The sequence below is a fragment of the Poeciliopsis prolifica genome, unplaced genomic scaffold, assembly GCF_027474105.1.
Source record: "Poeciliopsis prolifica strain line A6 unplaced genomic scaffold, Auburn_PproV2 SCAFFOLD096, whole genome shotgun sequence".
NCBI lineage: Eukaryota > Metazoa > Chordata > Actinopteri > Cyprinodontiformes > Poeciliidae > Poeciliopsis > Poeciliopsis prolifica.
The window spans coordinates 1-19,842 of record NW_026562471.1 but is presented as its reverse complement, the minus strand read 5'-3'; the positions used below and the strand labels follow the sequence as shown (position 1 = coordinate 19,842).

At 39.3% G+C, this 19,842-nt stretch overlaps 1 protein-coding gene across 4 annotated transcripts in view; it reads left to right on the top strand.

Annotated features, from left to right (window-relative positions):
* The window catches only part of adcy3a (adenylate cyclase 3a), a 46,328-nt gene extending 34,824 nt beyond the window's left edge, over window positions 1–11,504 (top strand). For all 4 annotated transcript variants that reach the window (XM_055023128.1, XM_055023127.1, XM_055023126.1 and 1 more), the window contains 4 exons: window positions 434–547; window positions 3,359–3,485; window positions 5,122–5,246; window positions 7,485–11,504. In XM_055023128.1, the coding sequence (XP_054879103.1) occupies window positions 434–547; window positions 3,359–3,485; window positions 5,122–5,246; window positions 7,485–7,664 (546 nt within the window). In that variant the 3' untranslated portion in view covers window positions 7,665–11,504. The remainder of the gene's footprint in view (window positions 1–433; window positions 548–3,358; window positions 3,486–5,121; window positions 5,247–7,484) is intronic.
* The last annotated feature ends 8,338 nt before the right edge of the window (window positions 11,505–19,842 follow it).

Sequence of the window (19,842 nt, the reverse complement as noted above, 5' to 3'; positions counted from 1 at the left end):
ATCTCCATAAAAAGCAGTGAGACCCGGCAGATCATAAGGGCGTATGGACGTTCTGCAGCAGCTTGCTTGACACTCGACTGAGGAGCAGGTGTAGAGGACGCATTACTTTATGAAGGAAGCGAAGCCTAATGATTGGAGGAGATGGCTGGGTAGGAGGAGCCTGATAAGGTGATTTGCTGAGCAGGTGCGATAAAGAGTCTTCCTGATTGAATTTACACTGGGCTTCATATAAGGAACATAATAAAACTAAAGGACTGAACAAAGGTAAAACAGAGAAAGGTGATCTAATCAAAGAAACCGACTAAGGAACACAGAATAATAAAGCTAGACTCAAATCCCAAAACAAATCAAGACAACCCAGGTCCTGAAAATGTTCTTGTTAGCCTGTGGAATTAATAAAGTTCTTACCTTTCTTTATATGCATCAATGTCAGCTACTGGATGAGCCCAAATTTCGCTACATCACAAAGATCAAGACCATTGGGAGCACATACATGGCAGCATCAGGTGTCACCTCTGATGTCAATGATGGTTACAAGTACATGAAGGTAAGCAGATTACCTAATTTCACTTGAGTAATGTTTGGGTCACTGGTGAGTGGCCATGGTGACTTTGTTAGCATCTAAGCCTTGTAGCTTAAATTTGTTTTTTAGCAGTAATGCTTCATTTGGTTGTTTGCCAAATGTCATTAGAGAGAAGTCAGATAAGAGGAGCCAATCACTGTCCCTAGAAGTCAGCATCACAATTTGCAACACAGTGTTTGCAACACCTCTCATACATATATATATATATATATATATATATATATATATATATATATATATATATATATATATATATATATAATCAGTCTAGTCTTCCTGAAGTTTTATATATATATATGCAGAACAGTAGCGGGGACAGAGCATCTCCTTGGTATATGCCACATTTGATGGACACTTGTCCAAGTGGTTTGCAGTTGGCTTCAAGGGTGGTTTTCCACAGCCTCATCGAGTTTGCAATGAAGGCTCTCAGAATCCTGTTGATGTTATACATCTCTAGGCATTCAATGATCCAAGTATGCGGCATTGAGTCATAGGCTTTCTTGTAATCGATCCAAGCCATGCACAGGTTGGTGTGTCGGGTTTTGCAGTCTCGGGCAACTGTGCGGTCTATGAGGAGTTGGTGTTTGGCTCCTCTGGTATTTACACCGATACCCTTCTGTGCCGTGCTCATGTGTTTATCCATGTGTTTGCTTATCTTGGCCGCTATGATGCCTGACATGAGCTTCCAGGTTGTGGAGAGGCAGGTTATTGGTCGGTAGTTGGGTGGGACTGGACCCTTTGATGGATCCTTCTGGATTAGGATTGTCCGCCCTTCAGTTAACCATTCAGGGTGAGTCCCACTTTGTAGCAGCTGGTTCATTTGGGCTGCCAGTCGCTCGTGGAGAGCAGTGAGTTTCTTTAGCCAGTAGGCATGGATCATGTCAGGCCCTGGTGCTGTCCAGTTTTTCATACCTGAGACTCTTTCTTGAACATCTGTCACAGTGATGGTTACCGGGGCTTGCTCAGGGAGGTTGCTGTGGTCCTCTCGTAGAGAGATCAGCCACTGTGCATTGCTGTTGTGGGATGCCTCCCTTTCCCATATGCCTTTCCAGTATTGTTCAGTCTCCAGCCTTGGTGGGTCTGCTCTGTTGTTATTACCCTGCCATTGAGAGTACACCTTAGCTGGTTGAGTGGAGAAGAGCCGGTTAATCCTTCTGGATTCATTCTCCCTTGTGTATCTCTTTAGGCGGCTGGCCAAGGCTTGGAGCCTCTGTTTGGCAGTCTCGAGTGCTTCAGGTATGGGCATCTGCCTGTACTTTCTGGGTACTGGTCTTTTCATTGTACCCTTGTGGAGCTCTGACAGTTGGCTCACTTCCCTCCTTGTTACCTTGATTTTAGCCTCTAACCGTCTTTTCCATGGTGGGTATTGGGTCTCATGGTTGCTCTTATAGCCAAGTATCTCAAGGATCACTGATGCTGAGTTGTAGATCAGCTCATTGGTTTCTGTTATGGTGTTGGTAGGGATCGTTCTCAATGCTGCATTCACATTCTCAATGAGACTTTCTGATGGTACTTCACTCAGCCGTTGTAATTGGCGCCGAGGAGGCCTGGTTGTCATTCGGGTCATGATTCTCTCTCTCATGTCAGCAGCTGTCTCGTTCAGCTCTGTTTCGCTCATTGGGTGGGGACTTGTAGTTAAGTCCCCACAGTTCTGACATCCGGGTTCCTCCCTTTTGCCGTAGCATTTGTGTTGTATCTCGTCAATCTCAAGTTGTGATAGCAGTTGCCGTTTGCGGATGTTGGAACACTGAGCTACTAGTTGTTTAGCGCTTAGTGTTGACTGGGGATGTCGAAGTAACCATTCCTTCCCCAGTCTTTGCATGTAACCCCTCTGACTAGGGTTACTTGAGTAGTAGCATTCCAACAGATCCACATTTTCATCTCTCGCCCATTTCCGTCTTGTTCCAGTAGCCCATTTGTCATCAAGGTGCTCTGGTTCCCCAACACCTGACGCAGACCTTGTTTGGCCGGGCGACGTCTGAGCCGGCATGTTATGCAACTTAGTATCTCTCATGGTATGAGGTAGGCAGTAGCTTGAAGGGTCTTGCCTAAGGACCCAGACTGGATTCGAACCCTGCCCTCTCGGGTGATATACTGATGCCTTATGTATTGAGCTATCCAGTCAGCTAAGATCCCAGATCCCAGGAACAACATCAGACATCTCAGTCCAGAAATGTGCAGTCCTTGGCACAGCCAAGATACTGCAGAACCCTCAAGCTCCCAGGCCTCTGGTAGAGGACCCGAGCTCAGAGGATAAGAACCACCTGCGGTGGGTGAGAAGGGAATTTTTTTATATATATATGCAAACTATATATATAAAACTTCAGGAAGAACTAAACTGATCTTACCTGAGATGAAGAGGAACTTCTGCCAGGGGCGTAATACAGTGGTTTCCAAGGTATGGTCTCTTTGTGAGTGTCCTTGAAGTGATCCGGGTTCCAGTGTGAGGTCTTGACAGAGTGAGTTCTTTGTTGGTGATGCAGAGGCTGCGGTGGAGGACAGTTCAGGTGTGGAGAAACAACTGCTAGCTGAGAATCTATGAACGGTTTATGGTTAATCTGCTGATTAACCATAAACTGTTATGAGACACTTGAGCAACCAGTGGGTAACAATCCACGGTGTCATGAGGGGAGAAATCCAGAGAACCCAGGACTTGGGCTTCACAGGGACATTAAAAATCCCCTCAGAGAGCCAAGACAATCATAATTTATGGTTATCTCCTTTTCGCAAATGTTAATCATTTTTATGCTACAGGATTGTATTTCTATCTTACAGAAGGAAGAGCAGTCAGACAGAGAGCGGTGGCAGCACCTGGCAGACTTGGCAGACTTTGCTCTGGCCATGAAGGTGACACTAATGAACATCAACTACCAGTCATTCAACAACTTCATGCTACGCATTGGTACGACCTTTTCCTTTACCTTGGCATCATTGGAACATGTGTTGTAGAGTATAAGCTAAAGGTTTGCAGAAGTAAAAGTAATTATTATAAACATAACAAATATAGTATAAACACAGAACGGGGATGTTGAAAATAAATAAATACTTAACATTAGTGTGTATAAGGTCTCAAAGAACTGGTGGGACGCATTATTTAATAGGCTCTTGTGTTTTGTGTGTCCTGTAAATCCTTAACATTTTTCAAGATAGGGATCTCTGTCATGAAGTGCGGGTGTGGAAGTGGTGAGGCAAACATGGTAGAACCAGGTTGAAATGAGAAGAGATTTTAATGATGAAAAAATCAGAAACACAGTCCAAAGTATAATCCAACAACAGTCCAGCAGCCAGGCAGCACGACTGAATGGAAGCCAGGGCTCAACGATGGTAGCAACTGGAGAAATGATGGACAGCTAGACAGAATAGGCGTTAAGAAATGACAAGGACCCGACAGACATGCAGAGTCACAGACGCACATTAAATACACAGGAGATAATCGGGGAACAAGACACACCTGGGAGCAATCAAGGGGAGACAGGACAACATGGATAACGCAGAAAACACAGAAACTCTAAATAACAGAGAAAAACTCAAATCCTGACAATCAGAATAACATTAATTTCTACATGAGTCCATGGCTCTCAAAGCACAAAGTTTTCACACCTTAAACTTGAAATGTCAAAGTAAAAGATTTCATATGTAATTTTCTACTTTTTTTAATGAGATTAACACAACAGAACGTTAAAGTTTGACAGAATCAAAAGTTGAAGCAAGTAAATCAAATGTAACAAAAAATTAAATTCAATAAAACAAAAGCAGTCAATATAAATCAGCAGTTAGACATTCTGGTTCACTGGTTAGGAGCAGAGAAAATGAAGTAACATGGAATGCAAGTGAAAACAATTTAAAATACTAATAAAATGTTTGAAAGAACAAATCCACACATTGTAGTAGGAAAGCATTTAACATTAATCATACAGAACACATAAGCTCTCAGACAGAAACTAATGCAAAAAAGAATGCTAAGAATAAATAACACAATTAAATTTGAACAAAATACATAGTAAGTAGTTCCAATTGTATTGTTTTATAATTATTCACACTGCACCAGGAGCAGTCAGCAGATCCATTCACTGACTAACACTGTGACACAACAGAAACAGACCTCTGCTGAAATAAAAAGGTTTTTTTCAGGCCCAAGGAAATAAATGTTCAATTTGTCGGGGTACTCCTTTAATTGAAAATTCTCAGATCAATATTTTCTGTTTTTCTTTGTGAAATTCACAAGTGGAACTTCATTCTGCTCATAAAAATGTAAAAAAATGTAGGTAAAGTAAAATTTTGTGAATACCCCTCACAGTTTTGTAAATATGTTATTACATCTTTTCATCAGACAACATTGAAGATTCGTCATTTTTATCCAGTATAAAGTTAAAGGAAGTGTAGCCTTCCTTTCATTGCAAGACAAATATGACCAATTAATTTGTTTCTAATACAGCTAAACATTCAATTTACTTTCACACCACTCCTGAGAAATCAATTGGTGTTAAATCTGACATATTCTATGATGTTTCATTGAACACAAACACCCTCTCATACAGGCCTGAACAAAGGAGGAGTGCTAGCTGGAGTGATTGGTGCCCGGAAACCCCACTATGACATCTGGGGAAACACTGTGAATGTGGCCAGTCGCATGGAGTCCACAGGAGTGATGGGAAACATCCAGGTACAACTCCCAGCGCTTCAAAAACAACTCATTACTAACTTTCTTAAGTGTTGGAAAGGCACTTGGTACAAATCATACCCATAATATGTTTGTGCAAAGTGGATGACTGAGGTAAGTAATTACTTCATTGTCAGGTTCGTTCACCTAAACATTCTCTCAAGACAAAGACAATTGAGATTAGATTTTTACTCTCAGAAGAGCGGAGAGTGAGGCCATAGACGTCTCCGTCCTAGTCGTTGAATCCACACTCTAAAGCCGGTTCTTTTGCAGTATCTTTTATTTCATTTAAGGCGGTCCCTAATTTTACAGGATTGACAGCTGCTGTCTAGGAGGGGCAAACAGAAAACCCAGCTGCCAGCATACAGTCAATCACAAGTCGAATTTAAACATTGCAGTTCTCCTATCTCTATGCAGCTGTGGCCTTGAGCCAGTTCCCAAGATTCTGTGTCTTTGGGTCATAAACTATGACTCTTAACCTTCTGTATTTTTTTGTTCATAGAAATAAGAAAATTACAAAATTAATCTTGTTGTGTTTTGTAAAATTGCTTTTTCCAGTAAAAATGAAATGTTATCCCTTAGAGACCAAAAAGCACGTATTTACCCTAACCTCCCTGAATTTGCATGAAATGGTTCGTTCCTGCTTGGAGCTTGACGGTGACGTGTTCAGCAGCAGTCAGTAGAAAAGTTTTAAATATAGTGCCGTAAAATATTCATCTGCACTCTGGAGACATTGGTATGATTGCCTCCTGATGGGTTAGTTGCCATTTTTTAATGCTCTTTTTATTCAGTCTGTGTAATAAATCAATCAATCAATCAATCAATCAATCTGAAGCAATATATAACACACAAATCCACAAACAGTCTGATAAAAGAAAAAAAATCATAAAATGAAGTTTCCAAGAGAAGGCTTTGTCATCCTTTTTGCAAAAAGGTGGAAATTGCCATCCCAAAACATAAACATTAATTATACTAAGATTACTTTATATCCTAAGTTATTTTTTACAGGAATTTGACATTCAAGTTATGGGAAAAATAAGACCTGAAATATTTTAGACCCTAGTGATGACATATTTATATTTCTAATTTCATCAAATTTACATTCAAAAACAACAATATTTCTGGGTCATTTGAGAGCCGACCCAAACCTCCACGGGGCCCGAAGTGAAATTTGGTTTCGGGGCCCTTGAGTTTTCCTGAAATTGTGGATTCCTGTAATCAACTTTCAGATAATTAGGTCATTCACACAATTAGAAACTTATTTCATCTCTGGCAGTGCTGTTTTAGCTACATCCTATTTGTATGTATCACATAGGATACATTTATCCAGCCGATTTATCTGCGATGGTTTCCTGAATTTGGGAGATCAGTGAACGGCAGATAGTTACATGTGAAGCCCGTCTTACCCCCTGATTTTATCTTGGTCAGCAAAGGTTTGGAAATCAGCCTCTATCCTCTTCTGATCTACAGTGAGAAGTTTTACTAACTCACAGACCAAGCAGGTCATCTCTGCATATTTGCAGTTAACAATATTCATCCCATCATTGCCAAGTCAGTGACTTGCTATATTTACAAACATTTCAGACAAAAAAAAAAAATGTTTTTGGCCAAAATCAGAATCGGCAAGATTGGTTTAAGATCTTTCTAAAGATCGATAACTGGGATCAGCCAGAGAACTGCAATCGGCACACCTCTGATCAAGATGGACTAAATACACACATATTCACAACAAACTCTTATCAAATGAATTTCTCTTAAGTGTAATTAGAAGAGCTAATTTTTTTATTTGTACCAAGTGAGCCTTTGTCATATCAGAACGTGGACTGGTACTTGGTTGATTCTGAGTCTTCAATGGCTTTATATTAACTTAAAAGTTGATGTAAAAATAATGTTTGTTTTAATCATTTAACCCTACTCCACTTAAGAGGCCCCTGGTGGCCCCAAGCAACTGCTTTGTTTGCTTATGCCTTGGGCCAGCCCTGGGTCATATTGTCTGTCTTTAAATGAAAGTTAAACTAATCAGTTGTGAATTACTTTTTGGGTTTTGAGGAATGTCCTCAAAATAACCGTAGCCATATTTGTAATAAGGTTTGTAAATTGTTGTTTACAATCTTGTAGTTTAAAATGTCTCTGATGTCCAGCATCACTTAGCAAAGATGTTGGATATCCATGAAATGATTTTGTTTTCAATACATTTTTTTGTCATTCATGATCTGTCTGACAGTATGTTTTTTTCCCCAGGTAGTGGAGGACTGCTACAATATTTTGAAGGAGTATGGCTTCCGCTTTGTGAGAAGAGGACCCATTTTCGTAAAGGGAAAAGGAGAACTGCTCACTTATTTTCTTAAAGGAAGAGACAAACAGGGCTCATTTATTAATGGTTCATCTGTCACTTTACCTCATCAAGTAGTAGATAGTTAAAGTTGTCAGATCTTTAGTCAAACACTTCCTTTTTCCATCAATCACTTCTGCACTGTTTTTGAACAGGCAAAGGAGAAACTATTTGACAGCCAAAATGTATTTTAAAGGTTTAAAAGTACGATTATGTATCACAATTTCAGAAATGTGTATCAGTCTGCAACACTTTTGAAAGATGAAAAGATAGATGAGCAGATACAGTGAGTGGAAAAGTATTTAGTCAGCCACCAATTGTGCAAGTTTTCCCAATTTAAAGATGAGAGAGGCCAGTAATTGACATCACAGGTAGATCTCACCAATGTGAGACAAAATGAGAAAACATCTAGAAAATCACATTCTCTGATTTTTTTTGAAGAATTTATTTGCAAATTATGGTGGAAAATAAGTATTTGGTCAAAAAACAAACAAGCAAGATTTCTGCCCTGTAACTTCTGTAAGAAGAATGAATGGGTGGGAGGGGGCGGGGGCATGTTTCATGAGATTTTCAGTGCAAACCTAATTCCATCAGCAAGATGGAAGTGGATGTTTCTTTCAGCATGACAGTGATTCCAAGCACACTTCCAGGAGTGGCTCACAATAAGCATTTCAAGGTCCTGAAATGCTTCCCGCCAGTTTCCAGACCTCAAGCCCATAGAAAACCTTTGGAGGGAGGTGAAAGTTCATGTTGCCCAGCGACAGCCCCAGAACATCCCGGCTCCAGAGGAGATCTGCATGGAGGAATGTTCCAACATACCAGCAACAGTGTCTGCCAACTTTGTGAAGACTTACAGAAAATGTTTGACTTCTTTCATTGCCAACAAAAAATATACAATAAAGTATTGAGATGAACTTTTGTTATTGACAAAATTCTTATTTTCCATCATAATTTTCTAAAAAATTCTTTACAAAGTCAAACAATGTGATTTTCTAGAAGTGTTCTCTGTATAATGGAGGTCTGTCTGTCTATATGATGTCAATTACAGGCCTCTCATCTTGTTAGGTGGGAGAACTTGCACAATTGGTGCCTGACTAAATACTTTTTTCCTCACTGTAGTGTGATATATTGAATTATTATGCTACTTTTAAATCAAAATAAATAATTCATAACAGTATTACTTAGAAATGCCATTTAGTAGTGCCATGCGTAGCATATTTAGACAGATTGTTTAAAACGACACATTTGTTACTCTTGTCGGAGTTTAAATGGACTAAGCTTTAGATTTTTTAGGTCAGTTAGGATTAGAGAAATATTAACACAGATGGAGTCTGTGGTATTTGCTGTATGGGTTATCTAACCCTAACCCCCATCACAAACTCCCGATTTGAATCCCAAAGAAACCACAGAGGACAGTGATGTCACCTCAGACGCTGTCTGTGGAAATATTCCGTTTTTGGATGTATCAGAAATGGGCAACTAGAGAGAGAGAGAGAGAGAGAGAGAGCTAGCTAGCTGGTGGACTGCTTCGTACAAAGTGCAAAAACAACACATCACAAATGTGAAAAAAACTGCAGTTGATTTTAGACTTTCAGAAAAATATGAGTCCCTAAAATACTATTTTCATCTTTGGAGTGGATAAAAAGAATAAATACGTTGTTGTACACCAAGACAACATACTGGACAGAATCTGTATATAAGAGTGAAGTGTACTAGAGAAAGCTTAGATCCTTTAGTACAGTCTCATGTCTCCAAGCTCTGCAATAAATATTGTATTTTCTCATCAAATCCACAACATCTAGTGCACCTTTAACTACATCTTTATGGTGTAGGAATCCAAACCTGTGCTGTGTTTCCTCGAGCTTAACTACTGTATGAACATTTATTACTTCTTTTTCAATCTTCTAATTAAAAACAATTTTTTAACAAGACTGGATTAGAATTAACAAATTCATTAAAACCTTGCAAGACAAAAAAAAAAATAAATTCAAAGTCAAAGGAGTCTGAAACCTGCTGTAGCCAAGAAGAAGAATTTATCACAGCAGGCTGGGACTGTTTTTGTATTTCTTTATGTTGTTTTAAAAGTCCATCAAATATTGTATTTACCCCTTCAGAAAACTAGTTTTCTTAAATAAGAGTTTGTTCCAAAATATCTGGAATTGCAGAATTTGTTTTTATGCTCTGAGAAAATGACAGAGATCAAGACCTTCTAATGCCGAATTTCTAGATGAATGAAAAACAAAGTGTGTTTTTTCCATGTGATGAAAGTTAACACCTGTTTATCTGTGTCTTTGTATTTGGCACTTCTTCACTATTGGATTAAATATTACATATTTGGGTAATTTCATTTCCTTCACTCTGAGCTGGAACCTTTCCAATAAAAATGTGGATTATGTAAATCCACGTTTAAGACATTGTAAATGTTCTGAAAAAAAAAACTACAAACCTTCAAAACAATCAAAGTTGTTCAGATTTAAGGTGTATATGACAACATACTGAGTGAGGCACAGTGTAGAAATGATTAGGATTATTGAACTTCTTAAGGAATGAAACCAAAAATGCCTTCCAAAAATATTCTTGTAATGAAAGGGTTATCTTAACTAGAAGAGATTATCGGAGGTGTTGTGTGGTGAAATGATCCAATGTCATTTAGTAGAGCGTTCAGTTGGAGAGATGTTCATGTGACATTATTGTAAAGTCACAGCTGACATGGACAGTCCATAATCCCACAGTCCTAACCCGAATGCTATGGAGATTCGGGTCAGGAATCTCCATAGGAGAACATGGCATGAACTTCAAAAGGCAGTTTCTGCTGGAAAACCTTCCAATGTGGCTACCACTAGTACCACTTTAGAGCACAATCAAATAACTGTGTTACCTTAAAAATGCTATCTCAAAAATGACTTAAAAGAAATTTGACTTTGTAATAAATGCCTTGAAATTGGGTGTCTGTCACCTTAAAAACTTGCGCTCTTTCTGAAACTCTGGATTCAGGAAGCTGTCTCAACAGCATTCCTTTATTAACTCTTTAAAATCTGACACTGACTCTTATGAGCTCAGCAGATGCACCGTTTCAACAGTTACTTGCTAATTGCTGCTTATTAGTGTGAAAGAGCTGATTGGAGGAGTCATTGATTTTACATAAAACTTTAATGAAAAACATCTTCATTTAAAAATTGCACTTTGTGTTTACTTATGTTGTCTGACTAATATTTAAAATGTGTTTGTTCTGAAACACTGAAGTTTGACAAACATGTAAGAAATGAGAAATCATGAAAGGGGCAAACTCTTTGCCTCCTGCAGATAATTGTCTTTCCTCATGGAAAACATTGGTAAGGCTCAGTGAAGAGCGGTGACTGCTGCCCTGTAACCCTGTTTTAGTTGCCTATTGTCGAGAAGGAGGCTGTGTACAAATGTTGATTTGAATTGAACTGCAACCCTTAACAGCTCTTCACCAATCTGTAGGAAGATCCTCCTTATATCCAGGGTCTGTGTTTCAGTGTAAAGGTTGACCTGCTACTGTTTGATGAGTCAATACTTGACTACCAATGTTTACCTGGGAACACGTCTAGAGCAAACAAATTGTTCTCTAAAAAGGTATTTTACTATGTGTTGTATGTGGGGTTTAATTAGCTATTTTAAGATTCCTGTTGTTCAGATATTCTGATTTTTCTTCTTTTGATATTTGCTATTGAAACACCTTGGTGTTTCATTTTGTTTGGTGATATTTTATTCGCCCTTAGCTTTCCCTATAGGAGTCCTGGTAATGAACTACTTTTCTGAAGATTGTTTATTTTGGGTTTGTTTCATTCCTTTTCCCAGCGACAGCAAAGTTACAATATCTTACTGTTCTAAATTAAGTCTATTTTTGCTAGTGGTCATTTTTAACAATTTTATTATTTATCCAATAAACTACTCATGTTTTGCCAGTCATGCTTCTGTTTTTTGCAAACATTTTCCTACGGGTTATTTATGGGGGAAATGTTCTGCCATGATCCAAGAACACATATTGTCAGTCTGAAAGCAGGATTTTATATCTTTTGTTGTCAAAATTTGTAATACTTTTGCTTATATTTTTATTTTGAAAGGAGGACTTCATATATTTATTCTCAAAACTTGATTGTACTCACACTTAGTCTCTGCAAAACTCTCCGGTCACTTGGTGGAATTTTCCTGCTGTAATCCAAGAGCACTCTTGAATGAAATCCTGTTTTCGTTCTGAAAACAGGATTTCATGGCTTTTATTCTCAAAACTTTTAATACTTTTGCTTACATTTCTATTTTTAAAGCAGAACTTCATGTCATATTTCTCAAAACTTGTAATGCTTACTCAAAACTTTTCCTCACGCTCACATTTGGTCTCTGCTTGTTTACAAAATGTAGAAGTGCGTTTTGGCACAGTTGCCTGGCAACCTCTCAACCAATAGAATATAGTTTTTTCTGGGCGCCTTTGTTAGGGGGTGTGCCTGTGTGGCTATCGGTTGTAGCAACCTTTGTCACCGGCTGGACGTAGGGAGAAACAGCGACGTTAGCTTTCTGCTCCACAGTGCACTAAGAATCTGCCAGCAGTGTGCTACTGATCGCTAACAGCTACTGATGAGGCAGGATTTTGTTCACCCAACCAACTCCCTTCAGGTTCTCCAATTTCTGCACATGAGGTTTCCGATCTCATTAAAGAGCTTCTCCGTGGCAAGGCCCCCGGAGGTGGTAACAAGATGACCTGATGCTGATGCATTATCGTCCTCCTCAGCCGGTCCGGCCTCAACATGACCACAGCTACAACCCCACGTTGTAGCTGTGGTTGTCATTAAAAAAAGTGCTTTCAGGTCTGACCTAGCAATAAGAAGAGAAAGACCAACAGATTGTCCTACACCTTTAGGGTTTGTCAGCTCTATGACTATCACTATAGGGCTCAAGGACACATCATCAGTAGTGCACCTTGGGGTCTCGGGGAGTTTTGGCCATTTTGTCACTTCTGGCTTCCTTCACACACAGGAAGGTGTTGCTGTGTCTGGGATAAAAATCAGAGTGAAATTCATACTTCAGTGTGTTTATTTGTGCAGGATCATGTGTGAAGTCTCAAACAGAATTATTGAGGATCAACCTTTTATTCTCAAAAGATGAATAAGGAATTGAAATTAAATTTATATAAAGTTCATTAAACCTTTATTTGTAAAAGAACAGCAGAATCTGGTTTTAAACTGAGTTAAGTCCAGCTTTAGTCTTCTATTCTTTACTATTTTGGTTTTTAATGATTCCAAAAGAAGATCCATTTCTGATCTCACCCCAGAGAAGACTTACCACCACCATTAGCTGTGACTTCATGCGTTCTCTGTGATCAAAATGGCAGCATGCAGCTGTAATATGCAGTAAAGAAGGAACCGTAATGCACTCTGGACAAGTCCAGCGGCCATATGATCCAAGTCTGATTTTTCATTCAGGGTCTTTGCCGTTCTCATTTCAAAGCTCGTTCTAACCCATCTAGTTTGAAAGAGGAACTCATGCAGATTTCAACAGTATATAGTTTTGTCAGGTGTTGGAAATATTAATTATGATAGTTTTAATGATATTTAACTGTAGCGCATGTTGAAATATTAGAACCTCCGACTCAGGCGTGGAGCGGCGGTGCGGCCCCGGTACCCAACTCTCCCCTCTCTCCCGGAGAGGGCAGGGGGATTCAATGCCTCGCCTCGGTGGGGGGCCCTACTACACAAGACAACAGAACTTAAATCCTCACAATCAAACTGTATTTGATTTAATTGATTATTCAGATTTATGCTCTGATGACATTTTTATCCTTTTTCTGGACTTTTGTAATGTTTTTGACACCACTGAACATAATTTCATATTTATGTTCACCTGGTTTTGGTTCTTACTCTAGCAGTGCTATCAGAACAATGTCACTAATGGAAATTAGGGCCTGCTAATTTAGAAAAACACAGTTTGTGTCAGGAAGCGGGGCGAAGATGGTGATGATAAAGAGGTGGTTCAGTGGTGATGAAGGATTAACGATGAAAAGAGGATAAAAATCCAGGCAGCACAGAGGAGAAAAAGCTATGAGCTCATTTCTGGTAGCAAGTGGTGAACAGTAATCGGCTGATAGCGACACAAGAAAATGAGAGAGTTTAGACTGAACAGAGAACTAGAAACACAGGTTGGGTATAAATACACAGGAGGAAATGAAGGGAACTGGAAAGTCGGGATCAATCAAGGAAACACAAAAACTCAACTGACAGAATCCGAAATAAACACAGAAAAACTCAAATCTTTACAGATTGATATAAAGTTTGACTGAAAACAAATTGTTTTAGCTCATTCCTTTTAAATTTATTATTTAAAGGGAAATGTCTAAAAAATAGATCCTTATTGTACTCCCCTTGCATATTGTTCAACATGATTGGACACTGATATCTTTTTTACTGAATGTCATGCATAGTGTTCTAATATAATAAAATTTGTAATTTATTATAAAATAAATGTTTTTTTTTATTCTAAATATTTGTTGGTCTGTTTCATTTGATTAGATTTTGATCTGGGTTGAAACTTGGCTTGTTTGGAGAGCCCAATTTAAAATGACAGTCCTATACTGCCATCTAGTGGAGGGTTGGGGACATAGGACGAAAGCCACTTTCACATTTCAGCAAATAAAATAAACTAAAAGAGGGTAGAGAGACAATCTTGGTAAGGAGAATATGTAGAAAGTCCCTCACATACCCTCCAAGTTTTGCTCATTCCCTTGACATAGCTGCCATTGACCTCCATTTATTTCAAGAATGAACAACTCCAATATTATAAGTCGTTTTTACAAAACTTGGCTTGTCTGCTCCCTCCAACCCTCTGCGGGTGCCTACCACGTTTGGTGGTCCGAGCCTACTCCAAAGACTCCTATTCATTTTTCTACCTGTCAGTATAGCTGGGAACGTCCTATCAAACTGTGATGTGGCCCAAACCACAGTGGCCTTTTACTTTAACTTCCTTTTACTTTAACTTCACCAGATTTGATTTATTTTGAGCTTTGTTTTGTTAATAAATCACACTTTTAAAATGCCATCTCTGAGCCTTTGTTGGATGAAGGAGTCGCTGCTCTGAAGATGAACTTTGGTTTTAAGCATCTACTCTTAATCATGTTTTATTTTATTTAATTTCTCTTCAAACTGTGTTTTTGAAACATAGATCACAGCTCAGATTCAAATGTCACCTCTGAGCTTCTGCTATGTGCCAGAAATGTGTTTTAATAACGTTCTGAACATCATAAATTTACTTGAAAATGTCTGTCTGGATTTCCCAGAATGCATTGTTTGGTGGTGCTTCATATTTTAGCTTCTATTTTCTCTGTTTTTACTGCACTATCTAACAAACCCTATAAATTATGATCATAATGAGCTTTTATCTCAAACTAAATGGCTTATAATGAAATTGGGACCATGACTCATAATGGGGTGTGCATCGCTGAAGTGTTGCCTGCCGCAAGCTTGGTCACAATAGACTCCCCTGCTGGCAGGTTTAGGTAAGTCTCCTTCTCTTGCTAAATGTGGTCAAGTATTCATCTTGGACTACATATATAGAGCATTCTAGAGGTCTTGCGGTGTATGATGGCACTAGAATTGCTCTTTACTTTCATTGCAGGGCTGACGGTTTGAATCCCAGCAGGTGTCTGGAAATCTGGAAGGCAGCAGCTTGCTGTTTCTGGTCCAGGTTCTTCTTCCTTGGGTGGCAACAGCTTGCTATTGCTGCTTTTGCTCATCCTTCTTGGTCTCTGTAACAACCTGTTGGAGATCTACTGGTGAGCAATTCACTCTACACTGAGAAGTTAAGGTGGGTCAAAGAACTTGCAGGCTGCCAGGATTCAACACAGACCAGACCAGTAGAGAATCAACGGAGAACTCTTCTGCTTCCTGGGCATGCTGGTTCCACCTTGCGGTGTTAACGGACAGTGTGTTTTTGAAACCAGGGGTGCGGTACGTATCAGCCTTCCCAGGTTCCGCCTATAGGAACAGCACGTGGGAAAGGTGACTCCAGGACTCGGGAGTCTTAAATGCAGTCCAGTCTTCTAGAGGAATAGCCTCACACACACAGCAACATGCACTCCAGCTGGTATTCTCTATTCAGTCCTACAGCTTAGAAATGCAGAAGGAAAGAATTTTAATTTCAGAACATCTTCAGCTTAAAGTCAATAGTGTTAACTTCCTATGATCTGAGCTCTAACATTGCATGTAATATTATTGCAGAGTTAGGTCCCAATCAGCCCAAATAAAATTCTTTAGACATGATGTAGTGGGTGAGAAACATTTATATATCAGGAGATTCATTTTAAATGTCAGAAAACAGATTCACAATTCATTAATGAAATCCAAAACTCTTTAGTTTCTGTTCAAATTAGGACTATTTCTGAGCTCCAAAACAAAATGATACACAGTATAGCTGTAACTCTTTCAGCAATGTGGCCTATTCAAAGTACTGCTAACAGGTAGGCTAAGATCTATCTCCCTAAAGGGTAACATTTCTCTAAGCCAATTTCATTGTTGCTGTTCTAAACAACAACCTGAATATATTATGACATTTAATTTTATTCACTCCAAACCTAAAGTCCTGGGCATGCTGGATCTCTGCTTCAGGAGGTGGGCCGTAGTTGTATGGCTCTGTTCATGGACGATAGGTTTATATATCGTCCATATATCATTTCCATCCAAACCATCTAAAATGTTTTGGATGGCTTGGTTTACCATAACTTTCCACTTATGGGATCATGCTTATATTTATGTGCAAACAGCCTTGTAACAATTTTAATCTGCCAGTTAATCTGCACCCTAATTTTTGGGGATGCCCTTTAACTGTGCATTGGATTGTTGAAGTTTTCCACCTTTTACATATTGGCATCTGGCCTTCAATGAACACTTTTTCTGTTGGAGTAAAATGTCAGGGTCCAATTTTCACTCTGAAAAGTCAGTTATCAAGCTCAGCCAACCCATTTTTAGCTGCTTCCATGTAAAAAGAGCATGATGCTCTTCATGTGCCACAGAGATCTTTGTGGAACATTTTGCCAACTATTGGATAATACTAAATCTCTAACTGGCACCTTCAATGTTCATTTTTTGGTCACTATTTAACCCCAGTAAATCCATCTCTTTAAAGAGGAAAAACCTAGTAAAAATATTTGTAGATTTTTAAATAAAAATTTCCATTTACTATATATTAGTCCCAATATTTAATTAAAGTTCAGTTTTAAATTGAGAGGTCAATTAACCTCAATTTTAAATTGAGGTCAGTTTGAAAGGTCAGTGACAGAAAGTACCCATTTACAACAGCAGCAATTTATAATATTGTAACATTTATTACAAAAAGAATTCCCAGTGTTAACTGTAAATCTTAGTCTTTATTTCCACAAATTGGTAAATTATTTTAAGGAGCATTGTAAATAAATGGTTAAACTTTAAAAATATGTAACTTATGCACCAATCTGAAAAAAATATGACTTACTGAATGTTTTTTCCCCCACCAGAAAGTATTTAGGATCAAGTGCTTCTCTTACCTTAGCTAAAATTGCCTCTAGCAATTTTAGCTGTAACCTTGCAGGACAATAAAATTACATGTAGAATTTTGCATTGTGGAGTACATACCAAATGTGGATCCCTGTTCATATGAAGTTAAGTTCAATTTCTATGCAATTCTAATTTAAATGGCTAAAAATTTAAAGGTTTTAAGACAAGTGAGTATAGAGATTTATAATATGTTAATATTCAACTGTACAGAAATGTAAATTATTGCTTGTATATGTAAAATGTGGAATGTATGAATTTATACATTCAACTTAATCATTTTTAAGGAATAGGTGGGCCTGGGAAAACCTTTCTTTAGGGTTTGGACTTTAGGGTTTGGACTTTAGGGTTTGGACTTTAGGGTTTGGACTTTAGGGTTTGGACTTTAGGGTTTGGACTTTAGGGTTTGGACTTTAGGGTTTGGACTTTAGGGTTTGGACTTTAGGGTTTGGACTTTAGGGTTTGGACTTTAGGGTTTGGACTTTAGGGTTTGGACTTTAGGGTTTGGACTTTAGGGTTTGGACTTTAGGGTTTGGACTTTAGGGTTTGGACTTTAGGGTTTGGACTTTAGGGTTTGGACTTTAGGGTTTGGACTTTAGGGTTTGGACTTTAGGGTTTGGACTTTAGGGTTTGGACTTTAGGGTTTGGACTTTAGGGTTTGGACTTTAGGGTTTGGACTTTAGGGTTTGGACTTTAGGGTTTGGACTTTAGGGTTTGGACTTTAGGGTTTGGACTTTAGGGTTTGGACTTTAGGGTTTGGACTTTAGGGTTTGGACTTTAGGGTTTGGACTTTAGGGTTTGGACTTTAGGGTTTGGACTTTAGGGTTTGGACTTTAGGGTTTGGACTTTAGGGTTTGGACTTTAGGGTTTGGACTTTAGGGTTTGGACTTTAGGGTTTGGACTTTAGGGTTTGGACTTTAGGGTTTGGACTTTAGGGTTTGGACTTTAGGGTTTGGACTTTAGGGTTTGGACTTTAGGGTTTGGACTTTAGGGTTTGGACTTTAGGGTTTGGACTTTAGGGTTTGGACTTTAGGGTTTGGACTTTAGGGTTTGGACTTTAGGGTTTGGACTTTAGGGTTTGGACTTTAGGGTTTGGACTTTAGGGTTTGGACTTTAGGGTTTGGACTTTAGGGTTTGGACTTTAGGGTTTGGACTTTAGGGTTTGGACTTTAGGGTTTGGACTTTAGGGTTTGGACTTTAGGGTTTGGACTTTAGGGTTTGGACTTTAGGGTTTGGACTTTAGGGTTTGGACTTTAGGGTTTGGACTTTAGGGTTTGGACTTTAGGGTTTGGACTTTAGGGTTTGGACTTTAGGGTTTGGACTTTAGGGTTTGGACTTAGGGTTTGGACTTTAGGGTTTGGACTTTAGGGTTTGGACTTTAGGGTTTGGACTTTAGGGTTTGGACTTTAGGGTTTGGACTTTAGGGTTTGGACTTTAGGGTTTGGACTTTAGGGTTTGGACTTTAGGGTTTGGACTTTAGGGTTTGGACTTTAGGGTTTGGACTTTAGGGTTTGGACTTTAGGGTTTGGACTTTAGGGTTTGGACTTAGGGTTTGGACTTTAGGGTTTGGACTTTAGGGTTTGGACTTTAGGGTTTGGACTTTAGGGTTTGGACTTTAGGGTTTGGACTTTAGGGTTTTGGACTTTAGGGTTTGGACTTTAGGGTTTGGACTTTAGGGTTTGGACTTTAGGGTTTGGACTTTAGGGTTTGGACTTTAGGGTTTGGACTTTAGGGTTTGGACTTTAGGGTTTGGACTTTAGGGTTTGGACTTTAGGGTTTGGACTTTAGGGTTTGGACTTTAGGGTTTGGACTTTAGGGTTTGGACTTTAGGGTTTGGACTTTAGGGTTTGGACTTTAGGGTTTGGACTTTAGGGTTTGGACTTTAGGGTTTGGACTTTAGGGTTTGGACTTTAGGGTTTGGACTTTAGGGTTTGGACTTTAGGGTTTGGACTTTAGGGTTTGGACTTTAGGGTTTGGACTTTAGGGTTTGGACTTTAGGGTTTGGACTTTAGGGTTTGGACTTTAGGGTTTGGACTTTAGGGTTTGGACTTTAGGGTTTGGACTAGGGTAAGGGTTGGGGTTGGGGTTGGGGTTGGGGTTTGGGTTCAGGGTCAAATGTCAGGGACCCAGAAGGTTCCAGGTCCCCTTCCTTCAGCCCCTCACCCTCTTCCCTCCCCCAGGATGCACGGGCACGTCCTGCCGGGAGCACCCACGTCCAGCCTACCTCTCGTTCAGACCCTTGGGGATCTGTGTGTCCAGCCTGTGGATCCACAGCGTCTCAGCCCTTCTCCTCTGGGCTGGGGACCAGGCTGGGTTGCATTCCAGCACGCAGGCCGAAAGTGCATCCCAGCCATGGCGTATAAAATGCTGCACTAAGGGTACATGAGTCCTTTTTTCTTTTTGAATATTATATCTATGCTGGGTGAAACGGGTAAGGAGGCTGTTGCCCGTTTCACCCACATACTGGATCTTACAGATTTGACATGTTATTAAATAAACACAATTTTTTGATTTGGGGTTTCCTGATGGGTCTAATTTGAAAATTGTGTTTTTGAGTCTGTTTTGTACCCAGTGCAGCTGTTTAAAGAGACCCCACCCCCCTGAGGTGCATTCAAAGGTCGGACCTCAGCACGGACGAGGAAATCCCTCAGGTTTTTGTTTCTTTTGTAGGCCGCGATTATTCTGTAATTTTGCAGCAAAGAGGTGTCTGATTGGAATTTAGTGAAATTCT